At 36.1% G+C, this 18,794-nt stretch overlaps 1 protein-coding gene across 1 annotated transcript; it reads left to right on the plus strand.

The window, feature by feature from the left end:
* The first annotated feature begins 89 nt into the window (after positions 1–89).
* RNL (RNAligase) lies at positions 90–18,420 on the plus strand. The gene is made up of 27 exons (XM_086251225.1): positions 90–694; positions 1,379–1,852; positions 2,162–2,212; positions 2,448–2,530; positions 2,815–2,914; positions 3,226–3,304; positions 4,813–4,936; positions 6,377–6,483; positions 7,226–7,354; positions 7,783–7,847; positions 7,949–8,101; positions 8,510–8,670; positions 8,825–8,856; positions 9,955–10,124; positions 10,890–10,969; positions 11,820–11,885; positions 11,985–12,274; positions 12,683–12,790; positions 13,542–13,639; positions 14,238–14,298; positions 14,506–14,582; positions 14,691–14,762; positions 14,855–14,931; positions 16,061–16,141; positions 16,734–16,836; positions 16,986–17,144; positions 17,778–18,420. The coding sequence occupies exons 1-27, from the start codon at positions 497–499 to the stop codon at positions 18,168–18,170; spliced, it is 3,591 nt and encodes a 1,196-aa protein (XP_086107351.1). The 5' UTR covers positions 90–496; the 3' UTR covers positions 18,171–18,420.
* The last annotated feature ends 374 nt before the right edge of the window (positions 18,421–18,794 follow it).

The raw sequence follows: 18,794 nt of genomic DNA on the forward strand, positions 1-18,794 counted from the left end.
CTGGGTGGGTATTCTTATTTTTATTTTTATTGTTTTTTTCTGTATTTTAATTTTATTGAAGGAGAACTGATGTGGCCATGTATTAACCATTGGATTTTTTGAATGAGCTGATTTTATGAAAGGCATGCAACATCACAGCCTTTAAAGGCAGAGGATCAAAATTCCCTTTGCGCAAAAGTGATTTTATGTGCTTCACGCCTTCACTAGTCCCAGACTCCTAAAAGTGAAGCCTACAAAAATCCCGCGGAAAAGCGCTATTTGCACTTTTTTCATTTTGGAATGTCTTGTAATTTTTGGCTCGCCGCTAAGACGTTGGGTAATACGGTGTACCGCGAAACACCAAAACCTAGAGGATTACCTCTTCCCCTGAACCCGGTAGCCGTTCCTAGTTCCCAGGGACACACAGCAAACTCTATAGACCGCCGTGTGTCTCCTCCACTTGGCGGCACATTCTCTCTCTATTAATATATAACAGAAGCGTAGTAGTCGCAATTGAATGTTGGCACCGCAGAGGATCCTCTGTGCTCTCGCTCTCACTACTCTGCCGTCTTCATCTTCATCAGCCTTCGTTTCCGGAACCTTCCTCTTCCTTCGCTTCTCTCCTTCTCCCCACGTAACCAAGCCTCGCTCTCTCTCTTTCCTCTCCTCCTCTTCCTCCAGCTCTCTCTCGCATTCAACCATGGCTTACAACCAGGTACCCATTTTTGCATTCTCATGCTATTTTTTATTTTTTGGCGATCATTTTCTGTGTTGTTGAAGCTTGTTTTCGTTATGTTTGGTTAGATAACGCAGAAATGTGATTTCAATTGATTGTTGATGGTTCTGCTTATTGATCGTCGTCCGAGTGAATTTTTCTTGCCAAAATGTTTTTGTTGGAGATCAATTAATTGCTAATTTTCAATTAAATTTGATGTTTAATTTAAATCTTATTGTTTTACAATCCATTTGAAAATGTTTGGTAGAGTTAACTAGTTATTGTTGTGGATGATGATCAATTTCTAGTTATGGTAGTATCTAATTGGTTGCTCGTACAAAATTTAGGCAGTCTTTTATAGTAGCATGAAAATTATATAGGTATGCTTGTGTGTGTGTGTGTGTCTTAATGTAGTTCTGGCAGTCTTGTATAGTAAGATGAAAATTATATAGGTGTGCGTGCGCGCCAATGTAGTTAGTTCTGGTTGTGTGTGTGTGTGTGAGTGTATCTTAATGTATATGTGTGCGTGTCTTGTAGTTCCGGTTGTGATTTAGAAGTTGCAATGATATTACTCCTGATAAAGTTAAGAGCCTCACAGGCTTACTGCATTGTAGCGAAGACTATACTTTAGTTGAAATTTTGAAGGCTTAATAGTATGTCTAAGATATTTGGTTTACTTTGCAGAGAAGGGGTGGGCATAGAGAACAAAGGTGGAAAGAGAAACCAAAGACTGACCGCCCATCATCCACAAGGGAATCATCAGCAGGTGCTGCTGAAGTTGTCACTAACAGACTTGGTGCAGTGAGTCTTAGTGGAAGCAGCGGGCAAACCGATGCTTCAGTTCGACCCATACAGTCTGGGAGGGTCCAAATGGTAAATCAGGGTCCAGTACAAGGTCAAAAAGGAATCTGGAAGCCTAAATCTTATGGGACAGTGAGTGGAGCTACAGCAGTACAAGTTGAAGCACCTGTTAGTAAAAGTACAGCCGAAAATGGAGCTGGACTACCAGCAGCTCAAAAAAACAGTGTTGGTTTAAGTAAGTTGTTCAGTGGTAATAAACTGCTGGAAAATTTTACTGTGGACAACTCCACTTATGCTCAGGTTCAAGTACGAGCTACTTTCTATCCCAAATTTGAAAATGAGAAGTCAGATCAGGAGGTACATTTTTTTCTTTATGCTCTCCCAATTTCAGACTTATTCATCCCACTTGCATCTCTCAAATGGGAATACCCGTATTTCAGCAAATATATGCTTGAAAAAAAAAAATACTATGAGCATGTGTTCATTGGTTATCTCATCTAGCCATACAAAAAAATATGAATGTGCTAATATGATATGGAATCATGTGATTTGTTGCTACTTGCTTTTTATGATGATGAGACTATCCATTTATTCTTGGATCATATCTGAATGCTTGTCTTTGGTCCTTTATTTATTTCTATATATATATATATATTTTTTTTTCAGATTAGGACAAGGATGATAGAGATAGTATCCAAAGGCTTGGCTACCTTGGAGGTAAGAGGGTTTTATGAGCTCTTTGTTTTACTTGAAAAAACTGCATTGCTTTCTGCATGGAGATTCCAACTGTTGGCTTTGATGCTAATAATTATACTTACTCTCTTCCAAGTGTTGGGTAGACTCCAGTTACTTATGTTTGCTTAAATGTACGGTTTCCTTGTTGATTCATAACCTTTTTTTTCATACCATTTTACTAAATTAATCTTCACACGGAGAATTTATTGATTTGCAGGTTTCACTTAAACACTCGGGGTCTCTTTTTATGTACGCTGGTCATCAAGGTGGAGCATATGCCAAAAACAGCTTTGGGAATATGTATGCTTGAGACACAACCTTTCTTTCCCCTACTGTCAATACTTTGTTTTATTTTATATTTGCAATTCAACCAATGAATTAAAAGATCAATGAAGATCAATGAATGGCCATACGTGTTAAATGTCTTGGGCAAGGTGTGTGTGGTGCACTCGGTTAGCTCATCCAGCCATCCTTGTTTATTATCCAGACATCCTTGATGTTTCAATTATATATCTATACTTCCTTGTTCTTTACTCATTTATATACGTTAATCTGGTTTGCTGAATGTTGTGTTTCCACTACAGATATACAGCCGTAGGTGTATTTGTTCTTGGACGGACGTTTCGGGTGGCATGGGGACCTGAAGCAGCAAAAATGCAAGCAGAATTCAATGATTTTCTTGAGGTGTTATTCACATGTAAAACCTGAACGTAAAGAAAACTGAACGTTATAACAAAAACCATCAAATTCTTCCTCTCTGGTCTTGTTTAGTCAATCTACGGCTGCATGTGACAATTCTGTATTTAAAGTTTCTTTGTTCTTGAAAGAGGCTGATTATTTTGATCAAAATGTTGGTTTTTCAGCTGAGTTTAGTTTTCAACCTGTTCACATTATGTTTTCTTAATAACTTAGTCACCAATTTTATGCTTAAAATACTGTTTTTGCCCCCTTCCCCTGCCTTCCAAAAACCGACCTTTTTGTTGGTAACTTTTCAGAAGAACCGTATGTGCATATCAATGGAACTCGTAACAGCTGTTCTAGGAGACCATGGACAGCGCCCTAGAGAAGATTATGGTACCTAGTGTTTTTCTTTAATTAATATATCTTTTTTTTCCACCTGTGATTTTGTTAAAGTACTCTGCAAGATCAGATATATAAAGTCTCCCTCCCCTGGCTCTGCCACTGCATGGTATAATTTTGATGCCTGACTCGACTGTTGTCAATTTTTAAACTTAAACTTCTCCCTATTCTCTCTTAAAGCTTTATAAAGGTTTCCGCGAAATGAAATTCATAGGATACGAGTAACTAGCTCGGCTAACCACTAAGTCGCTCATGCACAAATTTTCTATTTCAGGAAAATTTGCTGCGTATAGTTGTTTGAGAAATTTAAAATAAGGGACCATGATTATGGTGATTGCACTTGTCAGTGTTGAATCTATATTGAGATAAGTATTAGTGAACTGCAGCATAGATGTCTGGGAACCTATTTCTGCTGAATGTGATATGGTTTTGCAATTCTTGATTCATGAAATAAGTGATGCAATTGTCGCGAGTTTATTTAGTTTATTTCTGCTGCATATTTATTTTCTTATATTTTTTACTTGGGAAATATCTTAGTTTCCCATGTTTGAGTCTGTCCTAGTATGCAAGTGTTTAAATCTTAACATCTTTTTGGTAAAAACTTCTGCTGGTTCTCTTTTTTTTTTTTTTTTTTGGGAGGGGGGGGGGGGGGGGGGCGGTGGTTATAATAAAGGCCATACTTTTTGGCATGATATCACATTTTTAAATGTGTAAAAGAAATGTAAGCATTGAATTGATATTTAGGGTTGGTTAATATGCCAGAGATTCTGTGTCGTTTACATATGCTGCACATGTGGGAGTTCCATCTTTGTGGTCCTAATTAGTGAAAGCTAGGTTATCTGTTAGCTTGGTAGACAGGTTATGCTATCATGCAGTAAAATTTTGAGGTTTTTGTACCCTATTACCACAGCTCCAACCCCTCCTCTCACACAGTAGACATGTATAAAAAGAAATTATATGAGAAACAGAAAGTTTAGGGTGAGTGACATGATAAGGGTTCCCCCCCTACCCACACAATATTTACAAAAACTTCATAGCATATGGTTCTTACTTCTTATATTGCTTGGTTTACAAATGTACCATTATTTTCAGACTGAGGGACACAATCTTATCTTTTAATTTTTGAGATTTCACTTGGTACAAGTTGTCTTTTATCAACATCATCTTTGTCATTGTGAATGCCAATGTCCGCCTTAATTCCCTTATTCCTTTACAGAGAACTTCTTTGCTTTTACTTAGTATTTCACATTTTGAAACTGGTCATTTTTTATTTTTATTCTTATAATGAGTTAATACAATTTCCCTTTTGTAGCCCACTATTCTACCTTTTTCTGATTTTTGTTTGCAACAATGCATATTTCTTGTCACACTTCTGTTTAATAATTTTATTACTGTTACAATGTAAACTATCTTATTCCTTATGTTCCATGGATATTCTTGCAACATCCATAAAAAATAAAATAAAACTTTCGAGCTTATGTGCCTTTTTTTTTGTTGAACAGCTGTAGTGACGGCAGTCACAGATTTGGGCAATGGGAAGCCAAAGTTCTACTCAACCCCTGAGATAATTGCTTTTTGTAGAAAATGGCGACTACCAACAAATCATGTATGGTTGTTCTCAACAAGGTGATGACCAACTATTCCCATTTTCATCATACATGAATGGTTATGTTGATTGATTTGTATAGATCATGGCTCTTATTGTTGTTAATCATACTGTGCTTGCAATAAAGACAGTTCCTTTTATTTTCAATTATAGAGGTAATAGAGTTAGTAAAATTTTAGGGTGTGCTAAAATTTTGGGGATAATGTGAATAGGAAGTTGCTCTTGTGTTCATTATTCTCTTGTCTTTATAAGCTTTCGTCTTCTTATAATGCTTATATTGTTACTGTGTCAGTCTATCCTTCCTCTAGGGTGAGTTTGAATGTAGATTTTCGTAGAAATTTGAACTATTTGGAAGCATTTCTGCAGATATTTTAATGTTTTGGAAGTTATTGAGCTTTCTACTGTACTTGATTGAAAATATCTCTTGACATTAGTTGTGGGCAGATAGGTTTGGCAAATTGATTATTTGGGCCTATTTTCTTGTAAAGTCTTATTTTAACTGGTGTGTTGATGAGTCATCTTTCGATAAAGACCTTCTGATACGATTTAGAAGGTTAAGGTTCCTTGAGGTACAATTTTTAGCTTGAATTATTACTCAGGGATGGGACAGTTGTGAATTTATTCATAATAAAGTCTTAATGTTTGCATTTCAACTTATTGGTGGTGAATCATGTGAAAACAAAAAGGGCCATGAGCATTGACCACCTGTTTCTTCACTGCCCTATTGCTTTTAGACTATGGCATAGTGAAGGGAAGGAAGGTTGATTTGGGTAATTTTCCAATCATGCGTCTTTGTTTTCCAATCATAGTGGAGGAAAAATCCATGTTTGTGTTGTGGATTTGCATTACTTTTTAGGTAGCTTGAACTTTGGTTGGAGAGATGTAGAAGGATCTTTTAGGACAAATGTGGGGAGGAGGTGGATTGTGTAGGATATATGGTTCAAGTCTAGGCATCTTTGTGGGCTTCAGACCTTTGGTCTCTAATAAGTTTGGAGGTATTCTGTTTTTCTTTATTCTTGCAGATTGGATGGCTTCCATATCTTGAGGTTTTTATGTTTCTTTAGCTCTTTTCGGGTTCATATGTACTTGGGCCACTCTTGCTCACCTCTATTGTAATTAAACCCTTTTCTAATAAAATTTTTCTTGTCAAAAGGGTATATTTAACGTTCCTTATATATGTAACAAAAAAGATATACTGTTCGTAATTTAGCACAAGCAAGCATAAATCTTCTGTTGCTTGCGTGCTTAATTTTCCGCATCAATTACTTATTTTAAATCTTTCCAAATGATTATTCTGATGTGAAATAAGATTTTGTTTATGCATGCACTCAATGCTTTTTCAAAAGCACAAAGTTTGATTTAAGCTTTGTCATTGAGATTACCCCATGTGTAATTTTATGATGATCATATTATTATAATTTATTGCGTCCTGAATAATCCTTTTTGTTCGGTAACTAAAGGAAAGCAGTGACATCATTTTTTGCTGCCTTTGATGCCCTATGCGAAGAAGGAACTGCAACACCTGTATGCACAGCTCTTGATGAAGTTGCAGATATATCCGTACCAGGTAAACTTCTAAGTGCATTTCCTTAACTTTGATACTCAGTACTAGTGATACTTATCAACTTATCTTTCCAGAAGTATTCAGAAAAGTTGCCTGTTAAGCGACGTATGGAAGATAAAAGAGGAACAATAAAGATAAAAAGTGATAGAATGGAAAGCATTGTGTTGATAATTCATGACCACGCTAATTTGCTGGAAGTGATTGATCCAAAAACTAAGCTACAAATTATATAGCAAATGGCGGAAAGGGATGCAAGTTGTAACTCATTTGAGTTTTCTGAATTCAAATGACCTAGGAAAGCTAAGTCTGATATCTCTACTATTACATGGTAGAAGGACTGTTGAACAGCCTCTTGAAAGACCATCCACATTTCACCTCTAGGAATCTGACAGTGTTAAACCTTAACACATAGATCCTTTTATTATTACCCTTTCAAGTTTATAGCAGGTCACTTAAAAAAATAAGCTTTTTTTAAAAGGTATTAGGAACATAGATACTGTTGTTAAAATTAAAATAAACTAAAGAAAGAAATTGCAAACATAAAATGCTGGTTATTGGTACTCTCTGCTAGTTGGCACATTTTTGTCATGGTGTGCTCTATGGATTGTTCTGCATCAGAAAGGTCACCATATTAAACAGATTTGTCATTTTCCTTTGGTGTGTCTAGTTCGGTGTTAAACTCAGTTGAAATTATTTTCATGAGGTATTTATGATGTGTGCACCTCAAATTTAATTTTGTATGAAGGTACAAAAGATCATATCAAGGAGCAGGGTGAAATCTTAGAGGGTATTGTTGCTCGTATTGTAAGCCATGAGAGCTCAAAACTTATGGAGAAAGTCTTGAAAGATTTCCCTCCTCCACCAATGGACGGAGGTATGAAGGTTCAATCTTTCATCTATTTTGTTTTGGATTTTGTCACATCAGCCTGGAGATTTTTTTGGGTCTGGTCTTATTTTGATTCAGCCATAAGATCTGCACTGTAATGGACATCTTTAAATTAAAAGATTTCAGATCCTCTTTCTGTGGTTGTGTAATTTTGTTTCATGCTAAATTGCTTCCACTAATCTAGAAGACTCATGAACAAATATATTCCTTTTCATAAAATAAAGCAAATACATTTTATCCATGAACTTGGAACATATAAATGTATGCTTTGTGCGCTTGACAATCCATTTGTAGCTGAGGTTCTTTCCCACTACCCTTGTCTTGACGATGGTTTTCTTGACCTATGACTATGAGAAAGTTAAATTTGAATATATTTTTATCATTTAGAATATTACCAAATTTGCCTTATGTTTCAGCTGGCCTTGATTTGGGACCAAACCTAAGGGAGATTTGTGCTGCAAATAGGTCCGATGAAAAGCAGGTAATGTATAATTCTTTGAACTGTCATGTCCTTGCATTTTATCAATAAAGTGATGTAGATTAAATACTTTTAATTTAATTTTTCTGAAAATCCTTGTGCAGCAAATAAAAGCACTTCTTGAGGGTGTTGGCTCCTCTTTTTGCCCTGACAATTCAGACTGGCTAGGTGATACCCATTCTAGAAATGCAGATAGATCTGTGCTATCAAAACTTTTACAATCTCATCCTGCTGATTTTTCAACCACCAAATTGCAGGTTAGGTTATTTACCCTTTCAAACTACTTTCTAAAACATTAACTTCCATAAAATCTTACTTCTGAAGTTCAATCAATCTTAAATGTATGCATCTGTTTGTCTACATATTTTTGTAATGGTTTAGTAGATATAAGCTTAATGCATCGGTTTGTCTACATATTTTTGTAATGGTTTAGTAGATATTAGCTTAGTGCATCTGTTTGTCTAAAAAGAACATTACTTCTCTTCATATTGCTCTTTTCCAAATAATTTTCTGTTTGACCTCATTACATATGAATTTCTTGTGGAAGTTCAATGGTTCTTTCATGTTTTGTGGCCTTTTTTTTATTCAAGCCATCCACTATTAAGCGTTGTTAGTTTTGGGTTTGGACTTTGGCCTTAGCAATAATATTTTATTTATTGAACCAGGAAATGATTCGTGTGATGAGAGAAAAACGTTATCCTGCTGCCTTTAAATGTTACCATAACTTCCACAAAATTGATTCCATGTCAAGTGACGACCTTTTCTATAAAATGGTCATTCACGTCCATGGTGACTCTACATTTCGGCGTTATCAGAAAGAGATGAGGTCTTGTTTGAACTTACTCCCTAGTCGCTACTCTCTTATTTTGAGTTTGTTTCTTGAGTAGTCAACTTTTTTTGTGTTGCTATTCTTATTTCTTTTTTCTTTTTTTTTTTTTTTCCTTTTGCATTTGTTAAGTACAAGTTTTGGTGCATTTCAGGTCGAACCCTGGATTATGGCCTTTATATCGAGGTAAGAAATTTTTCTTCACATAATAATCTCAATGAAATTTAAAATTTCATACTTATACCTAGTAATTATGAATTCTGTTCTAGACAACATACTGTTGTGTTTGGCTCATAAAAAATCTGGAAAGTAGCAGTTTGGGTTATTCCTAGTGGGGTACAGTTTTTAGGAATGCTGAGAGGACTTGCACAAGGTCTTCCTAGTTAAGGAAGGAGTTCTGAGTATTTCTAATTGTACAAGGAATTAGAATTAGCTAATTAGGCCAATTACCTAGTTCTACTAGGATTAGGAATCCCAGCTGAAACATAAGTGTTAGCTGCAACCTATGAGTTATAAATAGGTTGCAGCAGCCCTAGGTTTTAAATCAATGTCTTCGACACAAGCACCAGCAAAGAGAGAGTCGAGTGATTGAGAGTTTTTCAGGGTATTCTGCAGAGGGGATTTAGATTCTAGGGTTCCAAAAAGTCCTTGTTAATCTCTGAATTTATTCCATAGTGCAGTGAATCTCTCAGGAGATATCACAACTGGACGTAGGCACAAGTTTATTGCCGAACCAGTATAAATCTCTTGTGTTTGTGTGTGCTGCGTGTGATTGTTTTTTTTCTGTTTTCAATTGTCGAAAGTCATCTGTAGTTCTAGGTCTAATTTACATCAAAGAACAAAGATCTCAAGGGCTTAAATTCAACACATACTGCTTTTTTGGATTATATCATCAAGAAGAATTGGGCTTGTGGGCAATGAATCTCATCTTGATTAGCCTTTGAATGATGTTTTTCATGCTTTGAGCATATATTGAGAGATGCCAAGCCTGCATTCTATGAATCTCTTTTTTGGTACAAAGAAGGCCTAAGGCCAGGGAGGGAGGAGGGCGAGAGTCGAACTCTCGTCGTGGGTATAGGGTAAGTGCTTTACCAGTGGAGATGATCCCCAAAAAACATTGTATGAAACTATGAACCTTTGAATGATGCATGTATCTTTGTAATGAATGATGCACACATATGCTGTGTCTTAGAATCCTCAGCCGAAAGAATAGATTTTTTTTATACTGTTTTTACTTCCCTGAGTTGTTTATCTCAGTAACTAATGCTCTTCATATTCACGTAGGTTTTTTTGTTGATATTAATTTATTCAAGGCAAACAAGGAGAGAGCTGCTGAGATTGCAAAAAAAAAAAGCAGTATTGTCGAAGATGGTAGCAGTGGTATGTCAGGAGAACATGGATTGGCTGATGAAGACGCAAATTTAATGATCAAATTGAAATTTCTCACGTATAAGGTATGTAATCATACTATAAAAAGAGGTATGTATTCATTAAAATCTCAAAAGGAAGAAATACTAATATGGTGATAGTTCCATTTTTACCTATCATATAATACTCATGTTTAGGAAAGTTCTTGTTAAACATACATGACAGATAAATGAAATGTGTCTTTTTATTGTTTCAAAATGGATACCAAGTGGTGCATAATAATATTAGTAGCAAGGTTAAAGTCTAATAAATAGTAGCTACAATGTAGTACAGACAATAATATATTATCAAATACTAATAACAGTTTAATATCCTGTAAACAAATAATTTAATACTAACAACACATTCTTATCATCATTGTCGTTTATCCTTTTTTTTTTTTGTTAGACCTTAAGTCCCTTTTAAATGTTTTTGTCACATATATTTGTGATTACTCATGCTGATGAAAACCAGTATTATGGGAATACAGTCTGGTGAATGAATCAGAAAAGTTCAATAATGTTATATAGGGAAGGATTATTAAGTTGAAGGGAAATAATTGTCTTAAGAGTATGAAATAATAGTTGACCCACATCATAACAACTTAGGCTTTTGAGAACAGTTGCAAACCAACAACACTTAAACAAGTTGCTGTTAAATCTTCTGAATTTTGTTGCTTCTTCTACGTGCATATTAGTACTTATACAATGCAATTTCTATACATTATGTACCGTTCAAATTTAGAATCTTCATATGAGGGGTTCAGAGTATTAAAACTTTTAAATGTTGATTGTTCTTATCTTTCACTGCAGATACGAACTTTTTTGATTCGCAATGGTTTGTCAATTCTTTTTAAAGAAGGTCCAGCTGCTTATAAAGCCTATTACTTGAGGTGAGGTTCTGAGCCTATCTTACACATGTTATGTCTGAAACTTAAAATGAGGTATTGCTTGTTATCATGTCTTTGGCAAATGATTGACTGTAGGGCTGGGCATTTTACTGCCCAAACTGAGTTGACTCAACCTGATGGGTTGGCTCAGTTCTTTTTTATTTTTTGTCTCAACTTGGTTTGAATTGGACTGGGTGACAGGTTAGTGGATTAACTCGGTTTGGGTGAAGGTTAGTGGATTACTAGTTCAGGTCAACCCAAACCGAACTGATTATATACAATAAGATATTGTAACTTGCCGTTAAGATTCAAACCTTGGAGACCTGCAAAGGAAGACAAGTTGATACCATGACGCCATATTATGCTTCTTGTTGTTCTTACACTTTTCCAGAATAGTGAATTGGTAAAAGCACTGAATCCCACATCACTTAGATGTGAGCTTCGTTCCTTTCTTGCACTCGATGAAAGCGTCCCCCCTCTTGCCTAATGAGTCAATGAGCCTGGCACTTGTGTTGTGGGTTGTAATGGGCATTCTTAAGCTCCTGTGAGCTCCTTCTGGGCTCTGTTAAGCCTTTATAAGTTTTCTTAACATGATGGTTCATAGCAGTATTTAAAGATGTTACATAAATGGAGCTACTTTTTAATAACATAATGGGTTATATGAGGAATATGGTGTTATAATCGGATATGGTGGTCATTTTTCAAAATAAAAGAAAAAAAACCCGAGCCCTTACATATATCTTTGTAAGAAACCCATGGTGCTTACAATTTTCTTAAGAACTGTAATATTTTCATGCTAGTCCAACTGAATCATGTTTTATGAACTAATTATTCTTTACTTATGTCATTATAGGCAACTGAAAACATGGGGCACTTCAGCAGGAAAGCAGAGGGAACTCAGCAAGATGCTTGATGAATGGTGATTTTGTACTACCTTACCTTGTGTTTTTTCCCTCATTACCCAAGACTTTGTAATTTTGTTATTCTCAGTTGGAAGAATTTTTTCCTTCATGTTCAGGGCCGTATACATACGAAGGAAATGTGGAAACAAACAGCTGTCATCATCGGTGTACCTCAGTGAGGCTGAGCCTTTTCTTGAACAATATGCAAAACGCAGCCCTCAGAATCAGGTTCTCATAGGATCTGCTGGAAATTTAGTAAGGGCTGAAGATTTCTTGGCCTTTGTTGATGGAGGAAGAGATGAAGAGGGTGATCTTGAGACGGAGCGGGAGGTTACGCCATCAAGCCCTGGTCCTTCAGCTAGGGACACTGTTCCGAAGGCTGAGGGTCTGATTGTATTCTTTCCTGGTAAAAATTTTGCCAAATGGCTGTAGTTTTGATTTACCTCCATTGAATATATAATTATACAACTTGAAAGGTTCTCATAAAAAAAAAAATACTATACAACATGGAAAAGATGTTTCTCTAGTGTGTAGAATCATACTTATATGCCGGGGAAAAGCCAATCTCCTCCATGTTTTTACATTATTTTTTCCATTTCAAATATGTTTCTTTGGAAGTGTGCCCTTATGCATTTGAATATCTCTTGATCCTTATTGGCTCTACTATTTGGGTATTGGTAATTGTTTTGACGTTGCATAGATATTCGGTTCTTCTTATATTTTGTCTATTCCTACTTTTCGCTATGGTTTATGGGAATCAAAACATAGCTTCTACTCACATCTTAATATCCCTTTCTTGGATTGGCATTTTTAGGACTACCTGGTTGTGCTAAGTCTGCACTGTGTAAGGAACTACTAAATGCCCCTGGAGGATTTGGAGACGATCGGCCAGTTCAAAGTCTGATGGGTGACCTTATCAAAGGTAACTATATTGTCCAAAAACTGTTGAAGTTGGGGGATTTAAGCGGTTTATTTATCATGTCATTATGGCTTAGAGATCCTTGATCATGGTGTTGACCAGTCATTTGTATCTATGTATGAATCTGATCAGTGTGTGTATTATGTATTTGCCTTTTACCATTCTTTCAGGACAAGGAGAGAGTTTCTTCGGGATAGGATAAAAATGTAGCTTCTCTTTGGGCTTCTTTGTCATAGCATTAGAGACATTTCTTTTAGTGTAATCCTTCTTGATCGGGGAGGGGTGTCGTCCCAAGTGTTTTATGTGATTTTTGTTTGAGTTTTCTGTAATAGCTGATGGATTTCTCGTCCATCTTTCCTGGTAATTTCTTCACCTTTTTACTAATAAAAATATATTGTGGAATAAACTTGGGAGCTGTCTAAACAAGTCTGACAATAATGTCAGAGTGACATTGTTACTACAAATTCAAGAAAGGCAGCTTCCAATGACTGCTATAATGCAAAACTCTTAGAATTGTATAATAGCAGTACCTTTGACTTTACGCAGATGATTGACCTATAGAATATGATTGGGCTACATGGCAAGTTCAAACTATCTAGGATTAAGGGCTTCTCATAAGACTATCCATATCTTTATTCAAAAACTATTTTTTTCAGAATAAATCTTTTGATATTCTATTGTCAAGATCCTTGATGAATTAGTATATTAAAGATGACCTTCATGGTTAGAACATTTGTTTATTGTTTATAAACAGGAAAATATTGGCAGAAGGTTGCTGATGAGCGCAGGAAAAAACCATATTCAATAATGCTTGCAGACAAGAATGCACCAAACGAAGAAGTGTGGAGACAGGTAATTTGCTCCTTTCCTTCTCTTTTTCATGATTCACTTCAAAAGTTTATTCTATAGTTCATTGAAACATATAGTTTCCTTGCATCTAGCCCATGTGGAGGATGCTCTTTGGGCCAAGGTGCAAACCAAAAGTTGTATGCTCTTTGTCAACCCTAGTTAATTTCTAAGGGACTAGTCATCAAAAGTCGATTTGCCTGAATTCAAGTTTTTCGTTTCCTATTTAAAAAAGAAAAAAGTCGATTGCCTTTAAAAGCCTAACTGGTAGGATGATTTAAAAAATAACAATACCACTCCGAAATGGTAATCTGAAGACACTGAAAAGAACGCCTTGACCAACAAGATTGATGGCTATGGTTTAATGGAAAACCCTCCTTGTGATTTTTACCCGAAAATTCGATTGAGAGTACTCATAAAAAAATTCTCTAAATATGACTAACTTTTTATGGTAAAAAAAAAATAATAATAATATATATTATGCTAAGGACAGAGGAGATTCTATGTTCTCTATGTTCCCAAACCAGACATTTCTGCTTTGTGGTTATCACTTATCAGAAATCCAAAATTACACCTTTAATTCCTTCTTGTCTGTTTTTGGCAGATCGAAGACATGTGCCACAAAACCAGGGCCTCTGCAGTTCCAGTTGTTCCTGATACTGAAGGTTCTGTTGCTCGTGAAGCTGTCACTTGTTGGATTTCAGTTGTTCGGATTTACTACTTTCATACTTTTTTTTATATCTGAAAATAATGAATACAATGTACCTTGATTAGTTTACGAAATGATGTTTAGGATATCTTTTGACTATATGTTGCAAAGTTTTGTTTGTTTTCTTTTGGATGCTTTTACATTGTGGTCTTTAAATGTGCAGGAACTGATTCAAATCCATTTTCTCTTGATGCATTAGCTGTTTTTATGTTCCGAGTGCTTCAACGTTCCAATCATCCGGTATGCATTCGATTCTTATGTTTTTTATTTTGGTAGTAGATCATCAGAGTTCAGACACCTATACTCATTACCATCTTCCTAATACTTAAATGTTCTAAATTTCTGAAGGGAAACCTTGACAAGGAATCTCCAAATGCTGGCTATGTGCTACTAATGTTCTATCACCTTTATGAGGGCAAGGCATGATTTATCTAGTCAAATATTCTTGTTCATGCTATATTGATGCACCTAAATTAGTGCATTCTGAATTTTTATATTCTAAACTTTTTCAGAGTCGCCGAGAATTTGATGGTGAATTAGTTGAGCGCTTTGGCTCACTTGTCAAGATACCATTGCTGAAATCTGATAGGTACTTTTTGAAAGTAAAAAATTACTTTCCACTCAAGGGGCCTCTGTTACCTCATATTGATCGTTTTCTGATTTTTAAAACGCATTCTATTGTATTATCTGATATTTCATAATAAGGGGAGATTTTTCATAATACGTCTAATGATGTAGCAGTTCAGGTGGGGGATTTTCTGCGAGCACTTTTTGCATGCCTTAATTCGTGGGTGGGTGGATGATGGTAGTGTTATAATTAAGGGAATACTGTAGTGAAAAACACCTTTTTCGTGACCTTGTCTTAGATGTATTCTAGAGTTAGAATAATTAGCAAACAAACACACAATATGGCAGAAAAAGTAAACACAAAAAACACCAAGATTTGTTCTTGAGGTTCGGCGAACTTTGCCTACGTCCCCGTGTGATCCGTAGAGAATCACAGCTTCACTATGTTTAGAATTGGATTACACGAACTTGTTGAAACCCTAACCCTAGCCTCCTAGTGTTGCCGCACCCTCTCTCTCTAGTCTCACACTGTTTTATCTGAGTATTTTCAGAATTCTATGTTCTCTAGAGCTGTAGCAACCTATTTATAAACATAGGTTTGCTGCTTACAGTAGGATTCCTAGTCCTAATAGAATTAGGTAAGGCCTATAGCCGATTCTATAACTTGTACATAAAGAAAGACATTAGAACTCCTTCCGGACTTAGGAAAGTCATGCGCATGTTCCCTTTTGCCCTTCAATCTCTGTACCCAACTAGGAAAACCAAAACTGCCCCAGAAAAACAACTGATGCTCGCTGCCTTTGGGCGACCAGTCAGCCACTTCTCCCTGGAAGTTCCAACGAGCCAAAATCACAACAAATACCACAGTTCATAAAGCTATTTATGACGAAAATCTTTCATGATATATATCACTTTTCATTTTTATTTTTCTTAAATGTTTACTTAAAAAATGGTGCCCATTACTACTACTGTTTGAAAACTTTGTTATTGATAAAGGAAAAATATAATGCAATTGGTTTGTGTGATTGATTCCATTAAGTATAAAGAGCGATGACGTATATTATTTGATTGCATAAATTGGCTCATATCTGTCCTCTTGGTCTTGGCATGCAATTGCACTAGCGTTATGGTGTTTTACTTTGCATACCCAGGAATCCATTACCTGATCCTGTGAAGTCTATTCTAGAGGAGGGAATAAATTTATACAAGCTTCACACTGCCAAACATGGAAGGTTAGTAATACACCTTTATGCATGTGTTGGATAATCTTGGTGCGCACCAGCTTGGGTCTCCACACAATCTCAAAAGTACTAAATGCTTTTTGTTGATTGAATATACTTAACAACTACCAGTCTTTGCTTCTTCTTTGTTTCTATTTTTTTAATATCTTTATAAAATATTAATATCTAAATAGAGAAGATCAGAGCAAGACACTTGTATAGTTCAAAGGCAACATTGTGCTTGTTCTTTTGCTTCCTTTTTGCCTTTACAATTTCATGTTTGTAAAATCGTCTATAACGAAAATCCTCTTTCCCCTTTAATTTGTGAACAGTAGAATGTTAATTTTCTTTTGGGACCTTATTAATGAATTTAGATTTTAGCACAACAGAGGTTTTTCTTTCCTTTTCTTTTTCTTCCCCACTTAATTGGCATTTCAACACAACAAAGCTTTTAATTGTCTTCTTATATGGTACCATTTTCAACCCATTTCAATCCTTTTTAACAGTAGCAAAACGCTATAATTTGGCTTGTCATTACTAAACATTGTTGCTGCTGCTTTCATGTGGGCGAATCGTGCATGCTTGCTCGTAAACCTGTACTCAGAATGGAGTCTACCAAGGGAACCTATGCAAAGGAGTGGGCTAAATGGGAGAAACAGTTGCGGGAGGTTTTATTTGGAAATGCAGAGTATCTTAATTCTGTTCAGGTTGGCATCTATTTGCTCTCTTTTTTTCAACCTTCCAAGGTGTTGTTTCCTCATTGTCCAGTTCTATACACATTGACCATCTGTAGAATTTACTTGCAGGAACCATTCAGATCACTAAATGAACTTTATGTACAATCTTATGTCCTCAGGTTCCTTTTGAGGTTGCTGTTAAGGAAGCATTAGAACAGCTAAGAAAGATTGCAAAAGGTGAGTGCATGACTCCAGATACTGGGAAGAGGAAGTTCGGGGCCATTGTTTTTGCTGCCATTAGCCTGCCTGTTGTGGAAGTCAAAGGTCTGCTTGATAATGTAAGTTAATATTTGCTTTCTCATCTTTTCTTCCAAGTCCCTTCACTTCCAATATTTTGTGGAACTTAATTAAAATCTACCTTCTAATACAAGTGAAAATTTGCCTCCCATTATGATGTGAACTAATCTAAATTGTCTTTTTTTTTTCTTCATCTGATTTTCTAATTGACTTTTCCTCTTCTTTTTTTGGGGACAAACAGCTACTGAATTTCAATCCATCTAATTTTCTAATTAATCAATTAACTACTGAATTTTTCTGGCTGGATCTTTTCATTTGACTGCCATGTCAAGAGATGGACACTCTTGTGCATGATTTCCTGCTGCCTGTATACAGTAAATGATTTGTGGTGCCTACATTTGGGCCAAAAATGAAATGATAGACTGATCTGCACGTGCAATATAATGTGGTTAGAATGAATGATAATATCAGATTATACCAATTGCTTTAAAGATCAAACCAGTTTGGACTTTGGAGTGGAATATCTTCTCAGTAATGTTGGGAGCATATTTCTTTTTAACCTAATACTGAAATTTGGGTAGTTCATTAATTAATTGTTTTCTTCATGTACGTATCAAGCAAGGAAATGATGACAAATGCCATTATTTTATTTTACTATTTGTTTTTTCATGCAGTTGGCTGGGAAAGATAGTAAGGCTGAAGCTTTTCTTAAAGACAAGGATTTGGAGAAGAACCTTAACAAGGCTCATGTTACTCTTGCACACAAGAGAAGTCATGGTGTCATTGCCGTGGCTAGTTATGGCACCTTCCTCCACAAACAGGTCCCTGTGGATTTAACTGCGCTGCTTTTCACAGAGAAAATGGCTGCATTGGAAGCCTCCCTTGGCTCGGTTGAAGGCGAAAGAGTAGTTGCGAAAAATGAGTGGCCACATGTTACATTGTGGACTGCAGAAGGAATTGCAGCCAAGGAGGCCAACATGTTACCGCAAATGCTTTCAGAGGGGAAGGCTACCTGCATTCCAATTGACCCACCCGTCACCATTCCTGGCACATTGGAATTCTTCTGAGGTTTGTGGTTATTTGGCTCGCTTGATGGCCCAGACCAGATTGACCTATGCATGAGAGTGGAATACAATTTCCTTTGATGATGTGGGGCATTCAATGAAGAGAGAGCTTAACTGCCAAGTAAAAGAGAAGATTTTGTATTTCACGGGGATTAGGAAAATTTTGATACGCGTTAATTCTTTTGAGAGGTTTCGGATATATATAGGCAAATTGAAATTTTGAATAGCTGAAAGATCTCTCTCTCTCTCTCTCTCTCTCTCTCTCTCTCTCTCTCTCTCTCTCTCTCTCAATGGAATTCTATCAGTCAGTGGCTTTTATTTCAACTACCTGACTTATTAAAAGAAGAATCATGGAATAAAAAAAGAAATCAAATTCCATGACTACTAACTAATAGGAACCATAGAATTGTTGACAAAGTTGCGCATGAATGGGCTGCCTGCCAGCCAATCAGTTTTGCAATAAACCTGCTTGATCCCTTGCCCCCGCTGAATGTTGATGGCTTTAGGAAAAGGTGTAGTTGGAAATATTGGTTCAGGTGGTCTCATTAAACATGAGAATGGTAAATGGCTGGGTGGTTTTGCGGCTAACATGGGTGTTCATTGACTCATGAACTATAAGATTTGATA

This window comes from Dryas octopetala, chromosome 1 (assembly GCF_963921425.1).
Source record: "Dryas octopetala chromosome 1, drDryOcto1.1, whole genome shotgun sequence".
Taxonomy (NCBI): Eukaryota; Viridiplantae; Streptophyta; class Magnoliopsida; order Rosales; family Rosaceae; genus Dryas; species Dryas octopetala.

Coding starts and splice junctions, on each gene's coding strand:
- RNL (XM_086251225.1), top strand. CDS start 497: ATGTTGGCACCGCAGAGGATCCTCTGTGCTCTCGCTCTCACTACTCTG. Junction 2,531..2,814: donor AAAAACAGCTTTGGGAATAT/GTATGCTTGAGA, acceptor TTTCCACTACAG/ATATACAGCCGTAGGTGTAT. Junction 16,142..16,733: donor CACACTGCCAAACATGGAAG/GTTAGTAATACA, acceptor ACCTGTACTCAG/AATGGAGTCTACCAAGGGAA.